General features: G+C 44.7%; 2 protein-coding genes across 4 annotated transcripts in view; both read right to left on the bottom strand.

The window, feature by feature from the left end:
• Positions 1-2,236: 2,236 nt before the first annotated feature.
• SCP2 (sterol carrier protein 2) overlaps positions 2,237-27,321 on the bottom strand; it is a 90,597-nt gene continuing 65,512 nt past the window's right edge. For all 3 annotated transcript variants that reach the window (XM_058655265.1, XM_058655273.1, XM_058655280.1), the window contains 4 exons: positions 20,310-20,403; positions 14,389-14,518; positions 7,375-7,454; positions 2,237-2,816 (listed from right to left, as the gene is read on the bottom strand). In XM_058655265.1, the coding sequence (XP_058511248.1) occupies positions 2,721-2,816; positions 7,375-7,454; positions 14,389-14,518; positions 20,310-20,403 (400 nt within the window). In that variant the 3' untranslated portion in view covers positions 2,237-2,720. The remainder of the gene's footprint in view (positions 2,817-7,374; positions 7,455-14,388; positions 14,519-20,309; positions 20,404-27,321) is intronic.
• On the bottom strand, positions 8,448-8,931 carry LOC101521725 (small ribosomal subunit protein uS13-like). Its single transcript, XM_036494369.2, has one exon. It carries the CDS (start codon positions 8,914-8,916, stop codon positions 8,458-8,460), a length of 459 nt encoding a protein of 152 aa, XP_036350262.2. The 5' UTR covers positions 8,917-8,931; the 3' UTR covers positions 8,448-8,457.

Below are 27,321 nucleotides of genomic sequence, written 5' to 3'. Positions count from 1 at the left end.
GATTAACCTACATGTTAATAGGGAAATGCAGGTTCTCAACCACAACCTGTGACTTCTTCATAGACATTTCAATTTTGGTTTATATTCAACCGTGTTCTATACACCTTAAAATGGCTTAGATTGCTATTCAGCTGTCTCATGCCTGTTTTAATTTTAGTATTTAGCAGTTTATAGCATTGAAGCACGTTTTTGCTGTTTTTCAGGTGGTCTAACTCTATAATTCTAACAGGATATATGTCAACAGTTTAGGTAAGCATGTTTAGGAGGGGTGTGCAGAGAAATCTTCCATACCCCAGTGAGGAGTAACTAATCTTTTTGTCCCACCCAGTGAGTTATAAGTGCATCCCCGCTGACCGTTTCCTGTCTGTTTCTAAGCTTTCCTTGTTCTCTATCTATTCTAGTTTTGTTTGTTTGTTTGTTTTGAGGGGTTTCTGGAGCGCTCCTGATGGTTATTACAAGAGGGGGTGGGGACCCAAAATTGGAAGCAGACAAGGACCAGAGAGAGCTCCTCTCCTCTGAGCCCATTTGTAAATCCAACAGGCTTTTTAGCATCTCATTTGGACACCTCAGGCATCTCTACATTAAAATCCCAAAGTGGAACTCATTTCATCTTTTCACACAACTGACAGTCACTGGAGTCATTCTTACCCCTGCACCCAGGTGCCAACTCGAACAGGCACCCCAGCCCAGAGTACATCTTACACCTGCACCCTCTCCCTCTCCACCCCCACCCTGCCCCGACTGGTACTTTGTCTACACAGCACCTACAGGTATTGCTGAAACTTTCAATCCCCTATTAGCACGTCCATGGTAGCCATGGGTTCTGTTCACAAATCTTCCAGCTCCACCCTGTTTCTTCAGCACATGGTAGGCTTTTGAAATTTGGTAGGGCATCTGACACTCTGTGGACAACAAAATGGGAGTAAATGTGATACACATTGCTTTCCTTTTCCTCTGCCATGAGAGTCACACCATCCCAGAGTGGCTGCTCCGTTCACCTGGGTTCCAGTCTTGTGTCACTATGCAGCCGGAGTGAGGAAGTCGTCCATAATGCTGTGTCTTGCCTGCCCCAACTGCGCTAAGCAGGAAACACAAGTGTCAAAGCCATGTGGGCGAATTCCAGTGTCCACAGCTCTTGGGTGGCCACTGGCTTTGCCCAGGACCTGTTCTCTCTGCTCACCACGTTCTCCCTCACTGGCCTGGGGCAGTTTTCAGAGCAAGCCAAATCTCTCCCACCCTTCTGGGCCCTGTGCTTTGCCTCATTTGCTCCTTCCCCACCTTCAGGTATCAGTTTAAAAGTGCCTTCCCAGGAGATGCAGCCTTGAGAAGTGAAGGCAAAGGCCCTTTGCCAGGGATCTCCATGGCCTGATGTCTCCTCATGGTGCTTCACAGTCCATAGGAACTTGAACTTCTCTGCCTGTCTCACCTAAGACTGTAAAAACAATGAGGGAACAGCCCACCACCACCTCGGCCCCCGGTAAAGCCCCCTAGTTTGCGGCAAGTACACAATACATATTTATAGGACTGAACATATGAAGGACACTCCAAAAACCAGGGCATGACACCGGACATCACAGCACACATCCACCTAAGAGAAGCCACATCTGCTGGCTGCTAATCAAGTGCTGTTTCCAATATGCTAGATGGCCTCCCCAGGCACAAATGAGTGACTGTGTCAAGGTAATTAGAAGGTAACTCCAGAGAGCATTTGGTCTACACAGCCCCCACACCCCGCCAGAGCTTCTCATTATTCTCCCTCATCTGAAAAGCTCTGTGCAAAAAGGAAACACACACAGTCAAAACAAAGGGATGAGGAAGAGCGATTTTAATTTTCTATCAAACATTCTTCCAAAAGCATTATTTTACCCTGTATCTCAGTAAGTGTAAGAAATAACAGTAGCGTTAGAAAAACCAGGGAAAGAGATAAATGTGGGTAATTATTGAAGCTTAACATGAAAAAAATTACAAAGGACTGAGGTTATAAATTATTGAGATATCATTCGAAAACTGTGCATCTCAAAGCAAACTTTATTCACTCTTTTTTTTAAACAATAGCAGGTATGACTCTAACACACTGATTTTGCAAGAAGGAAATCCATTTTTAAAGTACTTTTAAAAACAGACCTGTGTTCAGCTGTTTACTTCTCCCTCAAACTCTGGTTGTTTCTTTTAGTTCGGTTCAGTAACAAAATATGGTTCCAGCCAGCATGATGCAAAATTTAAGGCTTTTTAAAAAAATTCCTGGACAGAATTTTAAGAACTATTAATAAGAAATTGATTGACGGCATTAAGTACAAAACACCAATTACCATCTATCTGTTCTTTCTGTATCATTTCTAGTTCTCAGAAAACCTTTATGTTAAATATTCAGAGGAATCAGCCTTAAATGTGATTTTAAGCAAAATAAGAGCTTCTGTTTACACAGCTTTAGATTTTTACTGTTCCTAATTTTATTCTGAAACTTAATTTCCCTCAAAACATAATTACCATATTAGCTTTATAATGCACAGTTATTTGCAATTCAGCAAAGCAGTAGTACAGCACTGGGCTCTACTGAGCCAGTGCTGGGTTAAAACACGATTGGTTACGCCCATTTAAAAACAAATCTATTTCACACTATTTGCTGAAGTGGAGCTTCCACCTAAGTTCTGATGATGACGTACGTCGATACGCATTGATCCATCCTGTGTGGACTTGCAGAAGTGGCCGGGGGCAGTTCTTCACAGCTTGGCCCGGCCCGGCTGAAGCTGAAGGTTTTGCAACTTCATAGCCAGACCCATGTTGCCAGTGATTTTCAATTTGCCTTGGAAGAAGGCCTGAAGAAAAAGAAAAAAGTTCATTAGTTGCTGTTTCTGTTTTGAGACTGCTGGTATTTTTAGACTGTCCAGCCCTGAGATCACTGATTTATCCAGGCCCCTTAGCTTTCTGCCAAACATGAAGCCAGGCTGTCTGGATGAGATGGAGAACCAGGTTCCTCACAAGCAAAGTGGACAAGGACCATGCTTCCCACGGGGTGCAGGAAGCAGGGCCCGCTCATAGGCAGGCACTCAGAGACCAACTGTGCCATTACCCGTCTTCCTTGAAGGTGATGCATTCCCCAACGGCTTCACTGGTTTTGTCTAAAAACATCACAAATGAAGTATAAATATGAACTGAATTTCCAGTAGGCTTCTGAGAGAAAAAGCAGACAAAACTCACTTGGAAACCCTTGGGACTCAACCCTTGGAAAGGACTGCCACCTTTTCTCTTTGGTCCACATGATACAGGCCTGACTCAACAGGCCACAGGCAGCTGACATGGAGGTGCTTGTGTTATGCTTTGGCTCACCGAGAAAAATCAAACCAACCCAAAGTGCAGATCCACAATTTATCCCATTTAACAACGGCCTGGGATTGGATCACATAGTGTTTGCAAAATATATTATGTAACAAAATCCAGGGAAAATTTAGGAGAAGTAACATGAATTTGCTGCCATGATCTCAGTCTAAGTAAATTCTGAAAACCAGGAAGGGTTAGGTGAGTGAAGTCTCTGGAAGGACCAGCTTTTTCAGCACATGCATGAAGTTGGGAGTGCCTCACCATCCATGGGCATGCACAGAACTGCTCTGTCCACACCTCCTGGTGGGCGTGAAAATTCCCTCTCTTTTCCTCTCCTCTGGACATACAAAATACTTCCTTTCTATGGCTTAGAGCCAACTACCTGATGACTTGGTCACATATCTCAGAACACAATATATTTAACATGTGTCACTTAAACATATAGACCAGTAGTAAAAGAAAAACTCATTTTCTTTCCCTTTGCTAGATTAAAAGATAATCTTATCTGTTATTTGTTAATAATAGAGAAGACAGGAATTTCCACCTTTTAAGAACTCAAACACACAGGTCGGGGCCAGCATAATAATATATCAGGATACTCCTCAGCCTTGTGGCATTGGCATCCCGTTTGGGCACAGGCTCGTGTCTCGGCTGATTCATTCCCAATCCAGCTCTCTGTTTATAGCTTGGAAAAGCAGTGGAAGATGGTTCAAGTCCTTGGGACCCTGTGTCCACATAGGACACTTGAAAAAAGCTATAGGTTCCTAGCTTTAGGATCTGCTCAGCTCTGGCTACTGTGGCCATTTGGGGAGTAAACCAGCAGATGGAAGAAATTTCTCTATCTTTCCTTTTCTCTGTAAATTTTGCCTTTCATGTGAGAGAGAGCCAAAATGGGTGCAGGACAGCTGAGCTAGGCTGCAGCACCAACTGGCAAGTGCCAGGACTGGGTGCAAGTCATATCAGGCTGGATGACATTGCCCCTGGCAAGTGTAGGATCCAGCACTGGAAGTGTACCTGGTAGGAAAACTATGGCGCTCCCCTGTTGGGGCTGCAGCTCTTGCTCGTGAGCATGAGAGTCAGGGTTGAAGGTGGGTCAGGCTGAACAGGGCAGCAGCACCTGCTGGTATACATGTAGGCAAAGTCTGGGTGGGCAGATCAGGCTGAGCTCAGCTGCAGCACCCATGGGTATGCATGAGAACCAGATGAGATGCAGAATGGATCAGGCAGTCCATCAATTCCTGTGAGATATGGGGGTGGAGGCAGGACTGACCAGGCAGCTGCATCCACCAGTATATGTGTTGGCTGATGAAGGTGACAGACCAAATCTAACCCTATACTGGCTGTTGCAGGTAACAGTCTAGTGTGAGATCATCCCAGGCTAGGTTTCTTGTGGGAATCCCTAACTAGATCACTGGACTCAAACCCTGGCCATAGATAAAACCAAAAGATGCTTGGTCTGACCCTGGAGCATATGTATCAGGACTGGACCTGGTTGATACCTGTGCAGTGGACAGCACACCCAGATGCACACGGCAGACATGATAGCCAGTTCATGTAGGCCAGCAGCGGATACTGAGTGCCTTGTCAGAGCATGGGAAACAGTACAATACGGACAACTCTCCTGGCCAAGCTTTACAGCGAGTGTCTGGGTTTATGGATGCACACTGAGGTGGACTTGGGTCAGCCAATAGATCTTGGAAAGATTTCCTCAACTCTGGTGCAATGAAGCTGATGATTCCTGAGAATTATCAAAATCACTTAAGTAACACCTTTGGAACATCATTCCCCATGTCAGGTCTTTAAGGCATGATCAAATGATTGTCCTCCATCCCCAGGTGCTGATGTAGTTTGACACAAGCAGCAGTCCCCTTTCTTTCCCTCTCAGCAGAACAAAAAGGAAAGAATGGAAACATTTCCTACTCACCTTCCTCCATATCTTGATCCTCCCCACCCTAATTGGAGGCCCACACAGGTGTGTATCCCTCCCAACTATGTAAACAGTATTAAAAATAAAATAAAAATTAAGTAAAATCTGCCTTTCAATAAATAAATAATTAAAAAAAAAACATATGGGTCACTTTAATCTGGCACCTCAGTGCTCTCCAGTGAGCCTTTTGTGGCAGGGCACACTGCTCTGTCACCAAAGACTAGGCTTAGAACTTCCCCTGCACTTGATGATTTTCAGCCAAATCCTCCACTGAACAACAGGGAGGGACATTAGCGCATGAATAGAAACATCTGCCATTTCTATCTGTAATTCTTTTGGCTGCTAATAGGTGCTGAAGGAAACGGGCAGATATAGAAGGAGGAAGAGGGTAATGTGGGTGCCAATGGTGTGGTCTCAGTTGGACAATCCCAGAGGCTGACCTCTCAGGGTGGCATCGGCTACAGCAAGCTGAGCTGCCTAGAAAGGGTATGAGGACCACAAGAGGTGGTTGCGCTGCAGGGCCTGGTCCAGGGGCACAGATCATGAGGAAACAACGGACACAAGCTCCACACCTGAGACTTCGGCCAAGGCCAAGGAAACAATGAAGTTACAAAGGAAAGCTCGGTGTATGAAGTCTGTTCAACTACAGAGTTTAAGGATCATGTGGGGCCCCAGCATGATGGCTCAGTGGCTAAATCCTTGCCTTGCACACACTGGGATCCCATTTGGGTGCCAGTTTGTGTCCTGACTGCTCCACTTCCCATCCAGCTCCCTGCCTGTAGCCTGGGAAAGCAGTTAAGGATGGCCCAATGTGGGAGACCTGGAAGAAGCTCCTGGCTCCAGATCAGCTCGACTCTGGTCATTATGGCCATTTTCTGAGTGAACCAGAGGAAAGATATTTCTGTCTGTCTCCCCTTCTCTCTGTAAATCTGCCTTTCCAACAAAAATAAATACATCTTTAAAAAAAACTTGACAACTTGGGCATCAGGGAAGTACACATAAAGGTATCAATTTTGCACAAATAAAATCTAACCTAGCAAGTGCTTACTAAAAACCTGAAAGCATTTAACATTGTGCTGAGCCCTGGTGGTTTGTTACTTGGACACACACCCTAACGGGGAAGTGATTTCTGTACCACAGCAAGTGCTCAGTCTGTCGGCCAGTAGGCAGCTCAGAGAAGGCTGGCTGCTGCCCCCAGTCACTTGAGACGAAGTCCATGTCAATAACATCTTCACAGCTGGTCTGGGAAGGACAACTCAGGCACGAAGAAGAGTGCAGAGGAAGACACAAACTGTGAAAGGTCATGGGGCTTTGGCTCAGACCACTCCTCCCTACCCAGCTCCAGCTAACTTCTGGTCAGCTGGGGACCCACTCGCTGCTGCCACCCCTGCAAGCCTCTCCCTGACACCCTTGGGAGTCGTACCTGTTCCTCGCTTCCCTCCCCTAACCACAAGCCAGGGGCCACACATCGGATCCTCGGCTTCAAAGGGGGGCTTCAAAAACATCATGGAGGGCCAGGTGCAGTGGCCTAGCAGCTAAAGCCCTCGCCTTGAACGCACCGGCATCCCATATCGGCGCCAGTTCTAACCCCAGCAGCCCCACTTCCTATCCAGCTCCCTGCTTGTGGCCTGGGAAAGCAGTCAAAGACAGCCCAAAGCCTTGGGATCCTGCACCCGTGTGGGAGACCTAGAACAGGACCTGGGCTCCTGGCTTCAGATTGGCACAGCACTGGCCGTTGTGGTCACTTGGGGAATGAATCATCGGACAGAAGATATTTCTCTTTGTCTCTCCTCCTCTCTGTATATATCTGACTTTGCAATAAAAATAAATAAATCTTTAAAAAATCATGGAGGATACTCTCGTTATCCTTTATCCCGTGCACTTTTGAAGTCCCTCATATTCTTTTACAGATCTGCCTCCGACCTAACCAGATATCCTGAGCATGGCAACTACTGCTCACTCATCTGGGCTCTCACGACACACAGGACAGCCTGTCCTGTATATAGCTTGCTCCTCAGATGTCTGTTATGAGTTAGGTGAACACTTGGGGAGTGGCATGGGCTGACCACTTTGCACAAGCGGGTATGAGACAGGAGATGAAGGGAAGGGCTGTGAGCACCATCACTTACCGACTGCGGGTTCATTTTACCAGTCATTAACGCCAGTAAGTCTGAGTCAGCCATGGTGATTGTGCAGTCAGCCTTCTTATCTAAAATAGAGTTGTGGAGAAGGAGGGAGAGCTGTCAGTTTCACACACACATTTCCCAGGGACTGCTACAGATGTGCATCTGGGCCTGAAGCAGTGTGGAGAGAAGCAGAACCTCCTGACCTCTGTGGCAGCCCAGTAAAGTGCAGCAAAAAGCACCAGCAGCCTCAGAATCTAACACGAGCAAACTGATGAAATCAAGTATGGCATAGTCACATAATGGGATACACGGTGGCCACTGTAAAACATGGTGTGGCTCTAGACTTACCTGAAAAAATGTTCAAACTATTAAAACTATGAAGTTCGTGGTATTATAAAAGCCAAAGTACAAGTGCATTTTGCTTAAAAACAGGAATTATTTAAGCACAGGTGTACACAGTGAGTCTCCACTCTGTTGCTCCCCCCTGCGGCAGGCCGCCTACATGTTGACCCCTGCAGTCCTGCCTCCTGCTGCTCATTCCTTCACACACAACCCACCCACCTCCACTGTGAGTAGAGCAGTGACTGGCTGCCAGCCAACAGAGCGTGGCACAGGTGATGAGATGTCATTCCTGTCACTTCATTGCCTTGTACTAAACTCCTTCCAGCTCTCCTGTTTGGCTCTAAACTAGCTGCTACATTGTGCGTGTTATATGGACATACCACAATTCCTTAGAAGCCGAGAACAACGCTGGCTCGCGGCTGGCCAATGCTAGTTATCATTGTTCCAGCCACAAGGAAACACATTCTGCCAGGCAACCTGAAACATAAGCCTGGCCACAGAGCCTCCCTAGTGCAGCCTCCAATGAGAGCCCAGCCCTGGCAGTGCCCTTGGGCATGGCTTTGTGTCATCCTAGGGCACAGAATGCGGCTAGATTAGCTAGGAACTGTGAGGCAATAAATGTGAACATCACTTTTTTCATATATATATATATATTTCAGATTTTTCACTAGATCTAATTACGTGCTGTATCTGAGATTTTTTTTTTCACGGCATATAAACTATTAACAGAAAAGGCCTGCCAACTCATTTCTTCTTGGACACACCCATAGTGCAGCCCCGGCAGCCAGTGGTCTTGGTGTGCTGGCCTCGGACACGGAGGCCCCAGAAGCGCTGCAGCCCTCTATGTTCCCAGATCTTCTTCAGCCACTCCAGGTCCTCGCGGAGCTTGTTATCCAGACCGTTGGCCAGAACCTGACTGTATTTGCCATCCTTCACATCCTTCTGTCTGTTCAAGAACCAGTCGGTGATCTTGTACTGTCTGAGATTCTGCATGATGGTGATCACCCGCTCCACCTCATCCTCAGTGAGTTCTCCTGCCCTCTTGGTGAGGTCAATGTCTGCTTTTCTCAGCACCACGTGGGCGTACCTTCGCCCCACACCCTTAATGGCCGTGATGACAAAGGCTATTTTGCGCCGCCCATTGATATTCGTGTTGAGGACTTGCAGGATGTGCTGAAACTTCCCAGGGATCACTAGAGACATGGCAGTAGTGAAAAAGCGGCAGCGTGTAGACCTCCTGTGGAAGAGCGCATCTGGGATTTGACTGGATCCTGCCTATCGTCTAAGTGAAATATTATTATTTTATAGTGACTGGTCAGCACATAAGACTCTTGGCTTAAAGACAAATTAAGCATCATCTTAAGCCACTCAATTTGTGAAAAATCTGTTATGCAACAAGTGGAAATGACCCACTCATTAGATCAGGGTTAGCACAGCTTCTCTACAAAGGGTCAGACACTTAGTATTTTACATCCTGTGAGGCACCAGATCTCTATCACGACTCAGCCCTGCCTCTGTAGTGCAAAAAACACAGAGGGTGTGCCTGATGTTGCAATAAAAGCATCTGCAAAACAGGCATCAGGCAAGGGGGAGAAGAGATATGAAAGTGAGCATTGTACAGAAGCCCTCCAAATGGTCAAAAAAACACCCAGGAAACAGCACAACATCGTTAGTCACTAGAAAATACACATTACAACCATGATGAGATAGCACATAACTATGAGGGTGATCAGCTGCAACTTCTTAAAAATCCAATAATTAGTGATAGCAAGAATGTAGAGGCACTAAAAAGTCAACTGGATACTACAGCAACAATATTAAGGCAGAACAACGGTGCAGCCTGTATGGAAAAATCTGCGAGCTTTACAGAAAGCTAACCCTGCAAGTACACACCCTCTTATGAACTAGTAACTCCATTCTTATGTGTTTACCCAATAAAAATGAAAACACATATCTACACAAAAGCCTATGTGAATGTTAATCCTTAACTGCCAAAAGCTGGGGAAAAATATTAAACATGCATCAACTGGCCAAGGCAAGAGCTTCCTCCAACACAGCAGCAGAAAGAACAAATTGTTGATGATCTCAGGAAAGATACAGACTCCAAATCCTCACATTGAACGACTGTATTTGTAAGCCACTCCAGGGGTTGGGGGACTCAGGCCAGAGATGGAGTTGGTGGCTGCAAAGATCTGAGGGTGGCAGAAGTGCTTGAGTCCACAAAGACATGAGGACACTCTTTGGGAAGCTGGGCATACCCTACATTTTGATATTTGATAGTGATTACACAGGTGAATTTGTTTAAATTCATGGAATTATATACCTAAAACAGTAGATTATACTGTAAATAAATTCTATGTCAATGAACCTTGTCAAAAGAAAGAGAAATTGACAATGAAAGAGACCTGTCAGAAACATGGTGCACAGGGCAAGTGGGCGTTTATCACCAGTTCAGATCGCAGTGAGGACTGGGATCCCATAGTAGACTACCTGGATTCAATATCTAGCTCCTAATTCAAGTTTCCTGCTAAGGCAGTCTCTAGGATACAGCAATGATGGTTCAAGTAACTGTCTTCCTGGCTAGCCACATGAGAAACCTAGATTGAACTCCTGCCTTCTGACTTTGTCCCAGTCAAACCTCAACCACAACATTTGGAGAGTGGACCAGAAGATGGGAGCTCTCTTGATCTGTCTTTTTCTTAAAAAAAAAAAAAAAAAAAGTGTGGGGCTGCTTGATGGGAAGACCAGGTGGAATGGTTCAATGGCTAAATCCTTACCTTGCAAGTGTTGGGATCCTATATGGGCACCGGTTTGTGTCCTAGCTCCTCCACTTCCCATCCAGCTCCCTGCTTATGGCCTGGGAAAGCAGCAAAGGATGGCCCAAGCCCTTGGGACCCTGTACTCACATGGGAAACCCAGAAGAAGCTCCTGGCTTCAGATTGGCTCAGCTCTAGCTGTTGTGGCCATTCAGGGAGTGAACCAGTAGATGGAAAATCTTTCTGTCTTTCCTCTCTGTATATCTGATTTGCCTTTCCAATAAAAATAAATAAAATATTTTTTTAAAAAAAGGTAGAGCATGGAAATAGACCTATTTGGCTAATACTAAACCTTCTTACTTAGCATTTCTACCCCTGGCTATATGCCCAATGGCAATGAGGACTCATGTTCACAAAGATACATGTGAGAACGCTCACAGAGGCAGGTGTTGTGGCACAGGAGGTGAAGCTGCCTTTTGGGACATACACATATCCTATAGGAGTATCCAGCATGAATCTCAGCTACTCCATGCTTCCCATCCAGCTTCCTGCTAACGGACTGGGAGGCAGCAGATAATGGTTCAAGAACTTGGGTTCCTTCCACCCATGTGGGAAATATGGATGGTGCTTCTGGCTTCCATCTGGCCAAGGCCTGGCTGTTGGAGGCATTTGGGACATGAAGCAGTACTTGGAAGATCTCTGTCTAGCCCCATTACTCTGCCTTTCAAAAAAAATCTTTTTTAAAAATTATGCAAAACACACAAAACATAAATATAATGTAATCATCTCTATAATCACTATTAGGTTCTTGGAATGCATCAATGAAATCTATCTAGGTAAATCTCACATTGTTACAAGTAAACCTCAGCATACTATGCACATGCCAAAAGCAATTCTCTTATTAAAGATACCAGTTCAAATTAGGACAGGTTATCAATGCTTTAATGCGGCTAAATTTCTAACAAATGGTCACTTGTTGGTTGATGTAAAAGGAGCTGGCAATTTTCAGTGGTGGCTTTTATCAGGTAAGTCCACATTTCAACACTCCTTCTGCTGCCAGCAAGTGTCAGTTTCAACAGAAAGCACCCTGCCCCAGCGTAAGATCCCTTCTGGGACAGAAAACGCTGCAAATTTCTACAGGGAACAAGGCTCTTCTGAAACCTTTCAACAGCTTTGCACACTAAGGCAGTTGGAAATGGAGAAGCTTACTAAATAATCACCTTAACAGCTGTCTGGACATTTCAGAATTTAATATTAAGTAACTATTAGCCTTTAGACATCAAAAAGCAGGTACTACTGTATTTCCCCTAATTCCTTCTGTTTCCAAAAGCTAGAAACCACACAAAGCCTTGGCTTTTCTGCCCGTGCCACCTTGGAGGCAGCTCACTGAATGCTAAGAGTCATTTTTCTGCCCACTCATTTTGGGGCTAGGAAGGACTGACTATGCATAATTCCAGAACTTTCTACAACAAAGCCAGCTGCTCACATCACAGACCATCCTTATCAGTGCTCAACCTCTTACTCACTGTGTCCTCCCTTCAGTGGCACACACAGCAGCACTCCTCACTTTGCCTCCGGACTCCAAGCTCTGCCAACCTCCTCTCTTCCACAACACCCCTGAGCAGGTAACAGGCAAAGCCCAGGCTGAGCACCATCCCCCACCCCCGTGAAAGCTTCAGAACTCCCTCCCTGGAGCATCAGCAAGAAAGCTCTGCCTGCTCCTCCTCCATGGCTTCCAGGCTCCACCCACCTCATCTTGGGTACTGCTGGCACCTGCCCTTCAACAGCACCTGCTCCTCTCACTGCCAACCCCACTCAGCTCACTTAAAGAAAGATCCTCTGGGGCCTGGCGCAGTGGCCTAGCGGCTAAGGTCCTCCCCTTGAACGCCCTGGCATCCCATATGGGCACCAGTTCTAATCCCGGCAGCTCTGCTTCCCATCCAGCTCCCTGCTTGTGGCCTAGAAAAGCAGTCAAGGATGGCTCAAAGCCTTCGGACCCTGCACCCGCGTGGGAGACCTGGAAGAGGTTCCTGGCTCCTGGCTTCGGATCGGCACAGCACTGGCCGTTGAGCTCACCTGGGGAGTGAATCATCGGACAGAGGATCTTCCTTTCTGTCTCTCCTCCTCTCTGTATATCTGATTTTGTAATAAAAATTAATAAATCTTAAAAAAAAAAAAAGAAAGAAAGAAAAGATCCTCTGAGCTGCTCTCTGCCCTATTCACTCCCTCCGCAATTCCTGAGGCCCAGTGCACCAGTTTCAGCTTCGTCCTCCAACACTGAGCACTCACATTTCACTGATCTTCTTAAAAAGCTTCTTTCAAAGTTCCAATCATGATCTTTGTTTTGTTTTGTTTTGTTTTGAAATATTTATTTTATTTTTATTGGAAAGCCGGATATACAGCGAGGAGGAGAGAAAGAGGAAGATCTTCCAACCAATGATTCACTCCCCAAGTGAGCCGCAACGGCCGGTGCTTCACCGATCCGAAGCCGGGAACCAGGAACCTCTTCCAGGTCTCCCACATGGGTGCAGGGTCCCAATGCATTGGGCCGTCCTCAACTGCTTTCCCAGGCCACAAGCAGAGAGCTGGATGGGAAGTGGAGCTGCGGGGATTAGAACCGGCACCCATATGGGATCCCGGTGCGTTCAAGGTGAGGATTTTAGCCACTAGGCTACAGCACTGGGTGTCTGTTGTGACCTTTTAAGCTCTCCACAAAGCTGGTTCTGAACCATCCTATTTCTAATCACACCACGGACAATACAAAGCAGCCTCCAGCTGCTGAAGCTTATGGGGTGCCGTTCTTCCATTCTGCTGGTCATTTTTCAAGCCTGTCACATGTCACACACCTTAGGCACTGGAAATATAGCCAGTGCATCCACCAGGCAAAAAAGTTCTGCCCTCACCTCACAGAGCCAACATCCGCATATGGGAGATAATCAACAAGGAAACGCCTTAAATATCACAGAGCACATCACAGGGAAACAATGCTATGGAAAAAATGGACTGAAAACAATCAAAGGGAATGGCATTAAAAAAAACTTTTTTTTTAAATTTGAAAGACAGATTTTACAAAAAGAGGCGATAGAAAAAGATCTTAGTCTCCTAGTTCATTCCCCAAATGGCCACAATGAACAGCTAGAAGTCAGGAGCCCAGAGCTTTCTCAGGGTGTCCCCCATGGGTACAAGGGCACAATGACTCTGGCCATCTTCCACTGCTTTCCCAGACACACCAGTAGGCGGCTGAATCAGAGGTAAAGCAGCCAGGGTCTGAACCTGTGCCCACATGGGATGCTGGCACGGCACACAAAGGCTTAACCTATTGCCGATTTAAGCCTGATCAGAGGCTAAATCCTCACCTTGCACATCTGGGATCCCATATGGGCACCGGTTTGTGTTCTGGCTGCTCCATGTCCCATCCAGCTCCCTGCTTGTGGCCTGGGAAAGCAGTGGAGGATGGTCCAGGGACTTGGTTCCCTGCACCCGGTGTAGGAAACCCAGAGGTTCCAGGCTCCTGGCTTCAGATCAGCTTAGCTCTAGCCACTGTGGCCAGAGTGAACCAGTGGATGGAAGATCTTTCTGTCTCTCCTTCTCTCTGTATATCTGCCTTTTCAATACAATAAATACATCTTTAAACAAAACAAAACAAAATAAAAAAATAAAATAAAGCCATCGGCGCAACCTGTGTGTGAAGAACCTGGAGGGGACAAGAACAGTAAGAGGCAGATTAGGCAGAAAACCAGTGACGGTTTGGAGCCAGTGGTAGGAGGGGAGGACGGCTTTGCTGATGGATTAGATGGCATGTGAGAAAGCGGCCCAGAGGTGCTCTGTGTCTCTAAGCTGGCCCTTGCAGGGAAAGCAGAGCAGGTGGATGGAGTCTCTCAGGACAGCCTCGGGCACCTGCCAGCACCCCAGCACTGACCTGAGTTGGGATGCACCGATCCTCTGCCATTCTTCACATCCACCACCCAAGTGGCTTCTTTACCCCCGGGGCCATCCTTCACCTTGAAGGCGAAAATACCACCGATTTTCTTCACAAACTGTTCTCCTTCCTGGAAAGAAAAGTAACATTGGGAGTTACATTAAGTCCATTTCTCCAGCTTTCTGGTAAGCAAAGTAAACTTTCAACAGACCCATGCTGTGAGTAGCTAGGCCGTTAGACATTTCCCAGGCTCCCAAAGGTGTGAAAGGCAAGCAGGCAACAACTCAGGCATCTGTGTAATCTTCCAACTCAGAAACCCAGTTCCTATAATGGATTCCAGTACTTGAAGGGGAGATTAGGCAACTGAGCCATTGCTCCAGGCTTGGCTGCTCTGTTCTGATCCAGCTTCCTGCTAAGGTGCCTGGGAAAGCATATGGAGATGCTTGGCTCCTGCCACCCATGTGGAAGACACAGCTGGAGTTTCTGTCTCCTTGCTTCAGCCTGGTCATTGTGGCCACTCTGGGAGTGAACAGAGGATGAGTGATCCGCCCACAACCCTTCCCCCCCCACCGCCTTTCACTTGAAAAAGTAAACCTCAAAACAAATTCACATTCCTTGGCCAATAAAACACTTCTCAACTGAAGCAGGCCTCAGAGTGGGTAAGGACAGGAGGAGGCGGAGGGTAGAGAGTGAAAAGGGAAAAGAACACAGTTGCGAAACTGGAGAGCACCAGTACTAGGAAGGTTCTAAGTGCCTCCTTGCCTGAAGAAAAGTACTTCTTTCTGAGTAGGCAAAAGGTCAGGGAGAGGGTCCTTCGGTAAACTTAGCAGGGATAAAAAAATTAAGACAGAATTCAAACAAGGGAAATGCAGTAGCGTTCACAAAGACAAAAGCAGAAATAAAATCTCTTTTTGCCAGGCTGCCTGTGCTGCTGTAGAAAATGCATGAATTGACACAGGATTCCAAGACTTTCACTTTCTGCTACTCATTAAGGAAACTGACAATCGTGGGAAGGAGAAAAAGAAAAAACAGAACAAGGTCCATTTGGGTGAGATTATGGAAAAGAAAGAATCAAAATGGCATCTGCTTGCAAAGCTACAGAAAGACGGCAAAAGAAAACCAACACTGTCCGTTAATCCCAAGAGGGAAACAGTCAGTGACGGACACATACAGCCATATCTCACGCCTAACAAACTTTAAAAAAAATTGTTTTTGATAGAACAGGCAGAAGTTACAATCCTGTGGATTGCTCTGCAGGAAAATTTTTATGCAGAGCTCAATTTCTTCTTACAGTGGATACTTGGTAATGAGGGAAATTTAAAAAGCAAGAGTTTTTTTTCTCCCCGCAACTAGATGTAGCAAAGACTTTAAAACCCAGCCAACATATTGGGGACTGTGTAAAGGAAACAGAATTACCTTTATTAATCATTAGTAAGCTTGCAAATCAGCACCCTCTTTCTAGAAGGTCATTCAGCAACATGTATCAAAATGCCAAATACACAAACCTGACCCACCCAACAATATCTCCTTTGTAACTGTTTCTACTAAATGATTTTGGCATAAGTACTTCAAGATGAGCACAAAAGGAAATTCAGCACCACACTGCTTTGTACAACTTGAAAACAACCCAAGTTCATTAAAGAGGAGGCCTGTTAAACATTTTTGACACAGTGACATGAATTAATCATACACCAAAAACAATGGAGAGGCTGCTGCTCTAATGTGGTGGGTTAAGCTACCACCAGCAATTCCACCATCCCATACGGACACCAGTTTGAGTCCCAGCTGCTCTGTTTCCAATCCAGTTCCCTGTCAGTGTACCTGGGAAAGGCAGCTAAGCATGGTGCAAATCCTTGGGCCTCTACACCCATGTAGGAGACCTGGATGAAGCTCCCATCTCCTGGCTTTGGCTGGCTGAGCCCTAGCCATTGTATCCAATTGGGGAGTAAACCAGAGGATCAAATATTCTCCATCTCTCCCTATTGTCTGTCTTTCAAATAAATAAGATAAACCTTTCTGAAAAAGTGATGGTAAAGGGGCTGGTGCAGTGGCACAGACTGTTTACCCCCCACCTGCGGTGTCAGCAGCCCATGTGGGTGACAGTTTGAGTCCTGGCTACTCCATTTCCCATCTAGCTCCCTGCTAATGGCCTGGGAAGGCAGCAGAGGATGGCCCAAAGCCTTTGGTCCCTACAGCCACTGGCTCCCAGCTTTGCTCAGCTCATCTCTGGCCTGGCCATTGTGGTCATCTCAGGAGTGAACAGCAGATGGAAGATGTCTCTCCTTTCCTTTCTCTGTAAATCTTTCAAGCAAAATAAATGTTTAAAAAACTTTAAAAAGATAAATTATTTTGCTTGAAAGTCAGAGTTAGGAAGGAATCTTGCACCTGCTATTTCACTCCCCAGATGGTCGTAACAGCCATAACTGGGTTGATCTTCCAGGTTTCCCATGTGGGTGCAAGGGCCCAAGGCCATGAGCCATCTTCCACTGCTTTCCCAGGCACATCAGCAGGGAGCTGGATGGGAAGTAGGGCAGCAGGGACAAAAAACCACACCCACATTGGATGTTGTCACCATAGGCGGAGGATTAGCTTGCTATACCACCACACCAGTCCCAATAACACAAATCTTAAAGAAAAAATGATGGTAAGGATTTACCATTTATAGCCATGGTACACTTGTCAAAAGAAAAGAACCTATAGGTGTATTCCTACAAGTTGGAGAAGTGATGAGCTGACGGCTCCTGGGCACACCACTGGCTGGAGCTGTTGGTGGGGGTGCTCAGCTTGGCCCTGCTCCTCCTCAGGAAAGCTGCTGATCATTATGAAAATCCATTGTGGCTCACTTGGGGAGTGAATCATCGGACGGAAGATCTTCCTCTCTGTCTCTCCTCCTCTCTGTATATCTGACTTTGTAATAAAAATAAATAAATCTTTAAAAAAAAAGATTTGTAAACAGTTTCATTGTAAGTCTATCTTTGGAAGCAGAGATGCATACTACACTACATCCTCACATCTGGATGTTAGTCTCCATTTCACAGCTACTGTACATACCCTTAAATGAAAAGTCATGATACAAAATCAACAATAGAAAGAAAAATAGAAATTTATAATGCCATGAAGTTAAATGACATGTTACTAGATATGACAGTCTAATCACACAGCTACTATACATCCCCTTAAATGAAGAGCCACAAAACAAAATCAACATCAGGGAGAAAAAAGAAATTAACAACATCAAGAAGTTAAATAACATGCTATTAAATGACTAACGTGCAGCTGAAGAAATGAAAATCAAGAACCTTCTTGAAGAAAATGATGCCACTGCATGATCTACGAGTCACTGAATGATTTAATCAGAAGAAAATGTTTTGAAGAGATGAAACCAACAGAAAACATCAAAATCCATGAGATATAGTTTCTGCTGATCTTTGTTGGTGAAGTGTGTCTCCTCCAGACAATAAACAGATGGGTTTTGTTTTTTAATCCAGTCTACTAATCTATGACACTTGATTGAGCTTAAGCCATTTACATTCAGAGTTTAATATGTATGGGTGATACTTTGGTCCTGTCATTTTAGGAATGGGTTGTTCATTGGTTTAGTCTTCTGTTGTCATTTTATTGGGATGTTCTTCCCGTTTGCCTTTGGTTTTGGTGGGTGCTATTCCTCTTCTCTGTCAAGAGAACATCTGGAAGTATCTTTTGCAGGGCAGGTTTGAAAGAGGCAAATTCTTTTAACTTTTCTTTACTGTGGAAGAATTTTATTACATTTTCAAAGACAAAAGAAAGCTTTGCTGGATATGTTATCCTGGGCTGACAATTTTTTTCTTTTAGAATCTGGAATATGTCACTCCATTCTCTTCTTGCCTGTAGAGTTTCCTGTGAGAGATCTCCTGTGAGTTTAATTGGCTTTCCTTTATATGTCAACTGATTTTTTTCACGTGCACATTTAAGGATCTTTTCCTTATGTTCAACTGAAGAGAGCTTGATGACCATGTGTCTTGGTGAAGATCGCTTTTGATCAAGCTTGTTGGGAGTTCTGTGCCCTTCCTAGATCTTGTTTCCCAATTCTTTCTCCAGATTAGGGAAATTATCTTTTATTATTTCATTAAATGCATTTGTAAACTCAGCTTCTCTTTCTGCACCTTCTGGGACTCCCATAACTCTTATATTTGGCTTCTTAATAGTGTCTTCCAATTCCTGAATACTGTTTTTGGCCTGACCCAGCTCTGCTTCCAGCTTTTTGTTTGCTTCTCCCTGATGACAGGAAATATCTTCCAGTTCTGAGATTCTTTCTTCTGCTTGCTTCATTCTATTCTGGAGACTCTCCACTGTACTTTTAATTTGCTCTACTGTGTTCTTAATTTCTGATATACCAGCCTTGATTTGCTTTGTTGCTTCCTTAAATTCTTTGAACTCTTGCATGAGCTTCTCATTTTTGATCAGAATCTTTAAAATGAGTCTTACGGATTCTGTGTGCCCCATTTTCTTGATGTCTCCCTCAGTTAACTCTGAGGTTGGCATAGGGTTTTGCCTCTTTGCAGGGGAGTTTTCAGTAACATTCATTGTGCCTTTGTCTCTTCTTTTGCTCTTGGTCATCGTAGTTCTGGTTAGCAGAGTCTTCTTGGGGCAGGTTTCTAAACAGTGTCACCCATAGGTCTACAGTTTGATTTTAATTTTGCAGTTGGTACACAATTCTTTGCTTGCAGCCACTTGTGCCACTCCCTCCAGTGAGTTCCAGGTCTGGGCTCTTATGTCAGATTTCCACCGTGGTTTCCACAGCCCCAGCTCCTGGCTCACCACTCTCCACCTCCTGTGATACTGTGCTGAGGCTGCACCATTGTCTCTGCAACCTTTCTCCCACTTTCAGTTGGAGCAGGTCGCAGGATTAGAGGGACACTAGGTGTCCTATATAATTAGGTTGTTGGTGGCGTCGATGTTTTCAGAACCTGTTGGACATTAGGTCTGGTTTCCACACGGACCTATTTTGGCCGGTACGATGCCACAGTCGGTATTATTTTCCCTGTGGACCAGTGCAATCCACGGAACTCAGTGAATTCTCCAGAATTCAGCACGCGCGCAGTTCACTGTTGTCCCCTGCAGTCCTAAAGCTATTGCCACAGTGCACAAAATGGCACCTGACGTACCACTACTACAGTTCTTGATCTGCTGGCCATCAGATCTTAGGGCTGCCCAGACCTGTCTTGGGTAGAACCTGTAGAATGCCACGTTGATGCAGTTCACTGAGTCAGAAATGAGATCACTCCCAGCTCAGTGCATGCTCAGTCCTTTCCCTTCCCTTTGCCTCCTTACACAAAATGGTACCCAATTCGGCTCTAGGGGGCTGACTAGGCTATGAAATCCACCCTGTTCTCGCACTGCCTGTCTGGGATCTGCTGCTCTGTCTCTGCTCCTGGTCAAATCAAACAGACCAGCAGGACGGATGGTTGTTTGGGTTCACCTCCCAAGCTCCCAGTGAAAGTCCCTTCCCACCTGGTTGCTGGTGGAGTTCCGGCTGCTGATGGAGTTCAGATCGCAGGTTAGCTGAATGCTGCTGGAGTATCAGTTGCTGCAACACCACACTGTTGTGTCCGCTGCTTTCCTGTGTCTGTCAGTCTCCAGGTACCTCTCTGCTGTTATTCTGTCCTTTCCTATTTCCTGAAATATGTCCTCTCTGCTTCATCCTGATTAAATGTTTTTCCGTCTGTTTAAACGTGTTCTTACCCTATTCCGCCATCTTGATTCTCTGTACTTTTAAATTATAAGAATGTTTTTACAGACACTTGGATCTCTGAAACACATTTTAGACTTGGCAACAAGATAAAAATTTCAGCTTGTATTACCACCTCCTGGTGACACCTGAAATCCATGTCTACTCCCTCTTGCTTCAGGGCCCTTCCAGTAAGATTTGTATAAAATCTTACCTCTTCAAGCTTCTTCTCAATCTCCTTAAAGACAAGATTTGCCTTAAATCCATCACCCGCAGAGCTGGTTGGAGCAGCCCTAATCTGATGGGTTCTGAAAGAACAGGGGAAAAGAATTATAATTTGTGAAGCCACATAGGTGTAAGTTTTTCAATATTTATACAACAGTTATTTTCAAAAATCCTAAGAACAATGTTAAAATTCTTATCCCCCAAAAATCTATTTAGTAAAAACCTAAAACAATTAAGCTTTTCATTTCATTGTTTTATTCAGTAAAAATTGAGTGCTCATTGTAGACAGTGTTCTTGAAAGTACAATAAATCAAAGAAACTACCCTCATGAAGTCACAATTAACAAGCCAAAAACAGACTGTGGTTCCTATGAAGGAAGTAAGTCAGGGTAAGGGGATAAATATTTACTTAATTACTTACCTTGTTTTATAAAGATTTATTTATTTTGATTGGAAAGGCATATCAGCCTTACAGAGAGAAAGAGAGACAGAGAGAAAGATATTTCATCCACTGGTTCACTCCCCAAACAGCCACAACCACCAAGACTGAGTCGATCTGGAGCCAGGGGCCAGGTGCCAAGTCCCAAGGCTTTGGCCTATATTCTACTACTTTCCCAGGTCATGAGCAGGGAGCTGGATGAGAAGTGGAGTAGCAGGGACATGAACCAGTGCCCATAAGGGATCCCAGTGCTTTCAAGGTGAGGATTTAGCCACTGAGCCATCACGCTGGGCCTGAGATTTATTTGAAAGGCAGAATGACAGAGAGAGAGAGAGAGAGAGGGAGAGAGAGAGAGAGAGAGAAGACAGAGAGAGAAAAAAGAGAGAGAGAAGAGATCTTATATATGCTATTCCAGTCCTTAAGTGACTGCAACAGCCAGGGCTGGGCCAGGCCAAAGCCAGGAGCCAGGCACTCCATTCTGGTCTCCGACATGGGTGCAGGGATCCAAGCACCTGAGCTATGTTCCACTGCTTTCCCAGGTGCTTAGCTGGGAGCTTAACTGGTAGGATTAGCAGAACAGTCAGTATATGAACCAGTGCCTAGGAATACAGCAGAAGATGGGCCCGCCACTCAGCCTTTCAAATATGTACATCTTTGGCTATTAGGGAAATATGTAAATACTTCCAAGAATTCATGGAACCCAGCTTGTTGCTGGTGCACACCTTGGAAGACAGTGGGTGACGGCAGGAGTGTTTGGGTCCCTATCACTTACACTGAAGACACAGACTAAATGTCTTTCAAACAAATGAAAACATAATCTTAAGCTCACAGAAAAGCCAAATTAAGTTTATTTAGTGCAAAAAATTTTTGAGATTCATGTAAAATTGCTTTTTAACATGCATTTTTCACAAACTTTTTGAAGATCCCCTCATATAAAAAGGCCAATGCAGCTGGAGTATAATGGAAGGATTTAAGGTCAAAGACAGAGCGGAGTTTTATAGGTCATGGGCAAGTATTTCAATATTATTTTAAATATAAAGAGAAGAATGGTCGGATATGAACTGGAGAGGGCCAGAATCCAATTCCCATATTCGGTAAGCATGGGTAAAGTTCCTGGCCTCTGGGTTTGGTGTCTCCCCTTCCCTCTCTAACTCCGCTTTTCAAATAAATAAATCTTTAAAAATAGGTAAACAAATAAAAATAAAATACATGTGGCTCTCACTGACAAATGGCCCAGAGAGTCAAGCAGGGAGGCAGTGAGATGAATGAGCACTGCAGTAGTTGAGGCATAGGAAGATGTCAACAGAAGAGGTTGGACAGGAGTGGACAGTAAGCAGAGCTTGGACTCAAGATTTATTTTCTCCTACAATGCAAGAATTTAACATCATCTGCCATTAGTTACCTGCTTAGGAAGTAATTACAGAAAATAGCCCAAGGTGGCAGAGGGAATACAGCCTTTGCAAAGGCCTGGGTTGGCCTCCCAGAAGACACCCTATGCACCTGGTGACACATTTTGGAGCCAGTTTCTGAAGCTCAGCACACGGGGGGAGGTAGGGAAGAAGGTGCACAATGTTCGTGACTGCATGCCTCAGTGGGATCCTGGGGGAAGGGCAGCTGACCACAATCCACAAACACAGCCACGACCTCAAGTGCGGGGTCTGAGGAAGAGGAGAGTCCCTCAGGCTGTAGGGTCATTCCTCTGACATACCCAGGCATAGGACTGGACCTGGCGCAGGTATCTGTGTGAAGGTTCAGGACTGCAGCTGTGGCTCAGTAAGCAAGTCTTTCCTCATCTACTCCTCTCCTTCCCTCTGCCTTCCCAAAACACCCCCATCCATTTCTCCTTTTCCTCATCTCATAAATACTAAATGACCGCTCCTTGCCATAACAGATGAATAATGAATGTCTGCCCAGTGACACAATGGCAACGCCAGATCCAGTGAGTTTACATTCTTCCACTAGAGGAGAAACAGAAGACACAAAATAACTACACATTGCAAGCAAGCAAACTATAGGAAGCAAATAAAGAAAACCTGACATCTTTATTTAATTGATATCTTAAAGAAATGTAGCTTTCCTTCTGCATGTGGACATATGTGAGTTCTAGAACTTTGAAAGTATTTTTTCTCATTGTTTTTACTGTTAAAATTCATACCACATAACGCTGACTCCCCAATCATTTTTTATGCAGGCCAGTGAGGGAGTTCTCTCTTAGCAAGTGAACGGATGCTAAGACCCTGTGAAAAGAAGAAAAAAGGCGAGGTGGGAGGGACAGGAGCTATCCAAAGAGGAAACTGCAAAGATCCTGAGGGAGAAGAGAACTTGGTGCGTTAAAAGAAAGCAAACGGTGGGCAGGGACAGGACACAGTGCATGAGGTCACATGAAACAGACGGGAACCAGAAGGGGATCCTGCCATCTAGGGAATATAGCACTTCACAGAAACAGCAACAGGGAAGTGGAAGAGTTGATCTGTGGTTATTCTTGGAATTGTACAGAGGGACAAGGGGAAAAGGGACGGAAGGAAAAAAAGCTGGGGAGGCTGCCAGACGGGTTCCCAACAGGAGGTGATGGTGGTCAGGCAGCTGTCTCCAGGGGAGATGAGAGCAACAAGTGATTCAACTGGAACTAGAACACACAGGCTCCGCTGCTGGAAGTGAGGGAAGCACAGGGGTCTTCAGAAAGCTCATGGGGAATGTGTACTATGAAAAGGATTTTGAAAAATATTTGCACCAAAGTAAACATCTTTTAATTCCATCTCCCCACAAGCTTTCTGAGGAACCCTTGTATGAGGGCAGAAGAAAAGCAAGGATGAGTAAGCCATCTGGGCTGAGTAATGGAGGACGGTAGTGCCTTTTCAGACAAAGGCGGATGCAGGGAAGTGAAGGGTACCACTTTCTGCTTTGAGTACATTCCACGTGAGCTGCTTGTGAGACGAGAAGGCAGCTGGACACCAAAGTCCACAGGCAGCCATCAGCAGCACACTGACATGTACTGCCTAGACAGTGGGGGACTCTCGGGAAGAGGAGAGCCCTTGGAGCCCTGCTCCTTTAGTGGTCTGGAACACAGAAGGAAGCAGCAGGCAGTGATCGATGCAAGACAATCCCGGACAGCCTGGAGCCAGGGAACTGTGAGGACACAGGGTGTCTGGAGAAGGACTAAAGCAGTAAGTGCTGCCAAAGGGTCAGGTGATTCGGCAGCATGAGGAGGACAGCGACCAGGACAGAGCACTTCAAGTGACAGAGGGTGGCAGTCAGATTACAGTGAGCCGAAGACAGAGGAGAGTGAAAATGAGACACCAGGGCTCTTTTGAAACTTACTTTTAGGAGGACAGCAAATGGAGTGGTCTTTGAAAGGGACTGTGGTATCAAAACAGGTGTGGCTTTTAGAGGGCAGATACAAGTGTCATCTCTATTTTGACAGCTATCTAATAGAAAGGTAACATTCCTTCTGGATATGGACATATGTGAGTTCTCTTTTGTTTTTTTCCATTGTTTTTAATGTGTTAAAATTCACATCACATAAAATTTGCCACCCTAATCATTTCTAAGTGAACAGATGACTGGTATTAAATGTTGACTATAATGTTATGTAACCATGACCACCATCCATCTCCATAACTGTTTCAACTTGTAAAACAGAAAACTCTTTACCCAGTAAACTCTAACACTGCTTGTCCCCTTGCCCAACTTAGCAAAAATCTACTTCCTGTCCTAATGAATATGACTATTCTAAGTACCTTATAGGTAAAATCACACGGGATTTGCCTTTTTGTTGATTACCACCTAGTGTAACGTCCTCCAGGCTCAGGCTTGTTGCAGCACAGGAAAGCATCTCAAGGAGGGTGTGACTTAACCTGCCAGAGCATGTTGGCCTGTCAATGGTGATGACCCAGGAGAAAGGAGATGCGAGAAGAGGAATCTTGAGGAGGTAACAGGGGATGGGATTCAGCAGCCTGTGACAGGATATGATTCAAAGGCAGGCAGAGGACCAGCTGGGTGCAGTTCTGGCTATCTTGTAACAGATGATAACAGAGTTTGGGTTTAATAACTTCTATTTTCTCAATAAAGTATAAGGCAAAATGATCAGCAGAGAGGATGAAAGGGTATGTATGGAAAATCTAAAGTTGAAAAATGAGACTACTAAAGGAATCATGTTCACATGAACACAGAGCGAAACCCAAACTCCAGCCAAGCCCACCACATTTCTGCCATCACAGACTGCTGTGTCTGGAGGACCTAGTCTTTGCAAATTCCCATTTAGCTGTCAAGGCTCAACTCAGGAAACTCTCCTTCTGTCAGACTCCACAAAATGTCAGCTTCTCAAGAGCAGATTTGCAATTTTAAAGAAAAAAAAATGACTTCTCAGCCCACAATCACACACAGCAAATACACAGTGATTGAAAGGAGCTGAACTTGCCCTACTCCAATCCCCAGCTCTTCCTTTTGCATACAGAGTAGAATGATCTACAGCGTAATAGGACACGTCTGTCTAGTCAAACTCTGAATAGGGCAGGAAAACAGAGGGCCAGCTTCATTTCATTAATGACCGATTTTTCAGCATCAGTCATCACCTCTAAACTTGCGAGCTCTTAGTCACATATATGATAGTGTATGATAAAATAATTACTGACACTAGCACAAAACATCTTGAAACTCTTGGGGCAGTGTCCAACCACGTTCCCAAAGGTCACAGATCTCTCTATCTTATTTGATCTGAAAAGCTCATCAAGCTATTGATTAACCAACTACAATTAGGAAGAAAGGTCACATATAAAGTTTCATCAGTATTTTCTGAAAAATCTCTCACTCCTTAAAACTTAAGAGCTCTCTTCTAATACTACTGAGTGTAACAATTTCATCTCAGAAAAAGATTACTGATATTGACAAAACAATGTTCTAGTGAATTCTTTACACATAAAATTCTTCTGGTACAAACTAAATTTTGGATTTTCTAAAAGATATATTTATTTCTGAAAGTTATATGAGAGATGGAGAGAGATCTTTCCATTTATTGGTTCACTCTCCAAATGGCCAGAGCAGCCAGGGCTGGGCCATGCCAAAGCCAACCATGAAAGACCACACAACATATGTTTTTTTATTATATGACATATCCATTAAGAGAATCCATAGAAATACAAAGTACATGAATGGTTGTCAGAAATTACAAGGAAAAGGGGTTGGGTAGTGACTGTTAGTGGATACATATAGTTTTTTCTGGGATAATAAAAATGCTCAAAAACTTATTATGGTACTAGCTGCACAGCAATGTGATGTACTAAAAATCACAGAATGTACACTTTAATTGGACGGTGAATTCTGTGACTTATGAATTAGGTCTCTGATTAAACTGCTGTTTAAAAGTGGCTGCTGATATTCTTAATGTTTGTGAAGAATACAAAAGTCCACATTTTAATCAGATCTTCATCTTCAAATCTAACATTTAGCCAGTTATCAATTTGTTCTGCTTAGGGATTGTTGTGCAATGTACAGAAGTACTAGGGAGTAACGTAAATTTACAATCAGCAAATCCCTTTGACCTCAGAGCAGGCATGCAGTCCCATCCCAGCCAGAACAGCCTACAGGACATGGTGCAAGGTGTAAGCAGGTCACCAGGCCACATGTGCAAGGTGACCAGCCAGATTCTAAGACTCATGCTCATTTCTTCCAAAACACTAAGTGATAGCTGCATTTTAATCAACAAAACCATGTTTCCTATTTAACAATACTCTTGACCTAGAGAAATACAAAACACAACTGAAAAATGCACCAAGAAATCTGCCAGTTTATTGAACAACCGCATGTGGTAGTGCTTTGTTTTGTTTTGTTTTTTCACTTCTAAGTTACTGGATTCCTAAGCACTGTTTTCAATATTTTCTTAACAAAAGGAAAGTTGACATGGTACTCTTCCCACAGATCAACACTGTCCTGCTAATCCCAGCGCATAAAAATGTAAGCGATATGACCTAAGGTGGTACCTAACTAGTCTTACATAACTGCTAATAAATTGGAGGCTAGGTGTGTATAGAGGCAGATACAAATAATTTCAGATTATTGTATGTGTCCTTTAAGTGGCTAGTTGTAAGGAAACTACTGCAGGGCTTGTGTGCTGCGAAGGACTAGCACACAGCAGCCAGCCACATGTGGTTTCCAAAAGGAACCAGGTTTCCTTGAAGCTGGTATTGTGGCATGGAAAGAACAGGGCAAGACAATCAAGGTCTAAGGAGAATCATGCGGACCTATGAGCTAGCTTGAAGGACTTTCCACTGGCTAAGTCAGAGGAACTAAGCATCAAAATAATTGCTATATTGAATAAAACAGTAATCCATGAGTCCCTACAGTATATATACAAAATCTGTCAACTAGAGCACAAGGGGGTCCTCTTCCTTAAAACAGAGTGCTAGTGAATAAACAAAACAAATAATTAAGTTAAAAAATCATGAAGGGGGCCTGGTACAGGGGCCAAGTGGCTAAATCCTCCCCTTGCAAGCACTAGAATCCCATATAAGTGCCAGTTCATGTCCCAGCTGCTCCACTTCCCATCCGGCTCCCTGCTTGTGGTCTGG

This window comes from Ochotona princeps, chromosome 2 (assembly GCF_030435755.1).
Source record: "Ochotona princeps isolate mOchPri1 chromosome 2, mOchPri1.hap1, whole genome shotgun sequence".
NCBI lineage: Eukaryota > Metazoa > Chordata > Mammalia > Lagomorpha > Ochotonidae > Ochotona > Ochotona princeps.
This window is presented reverse-complemented; position numbering and strand designations above follow the sequence as displayed.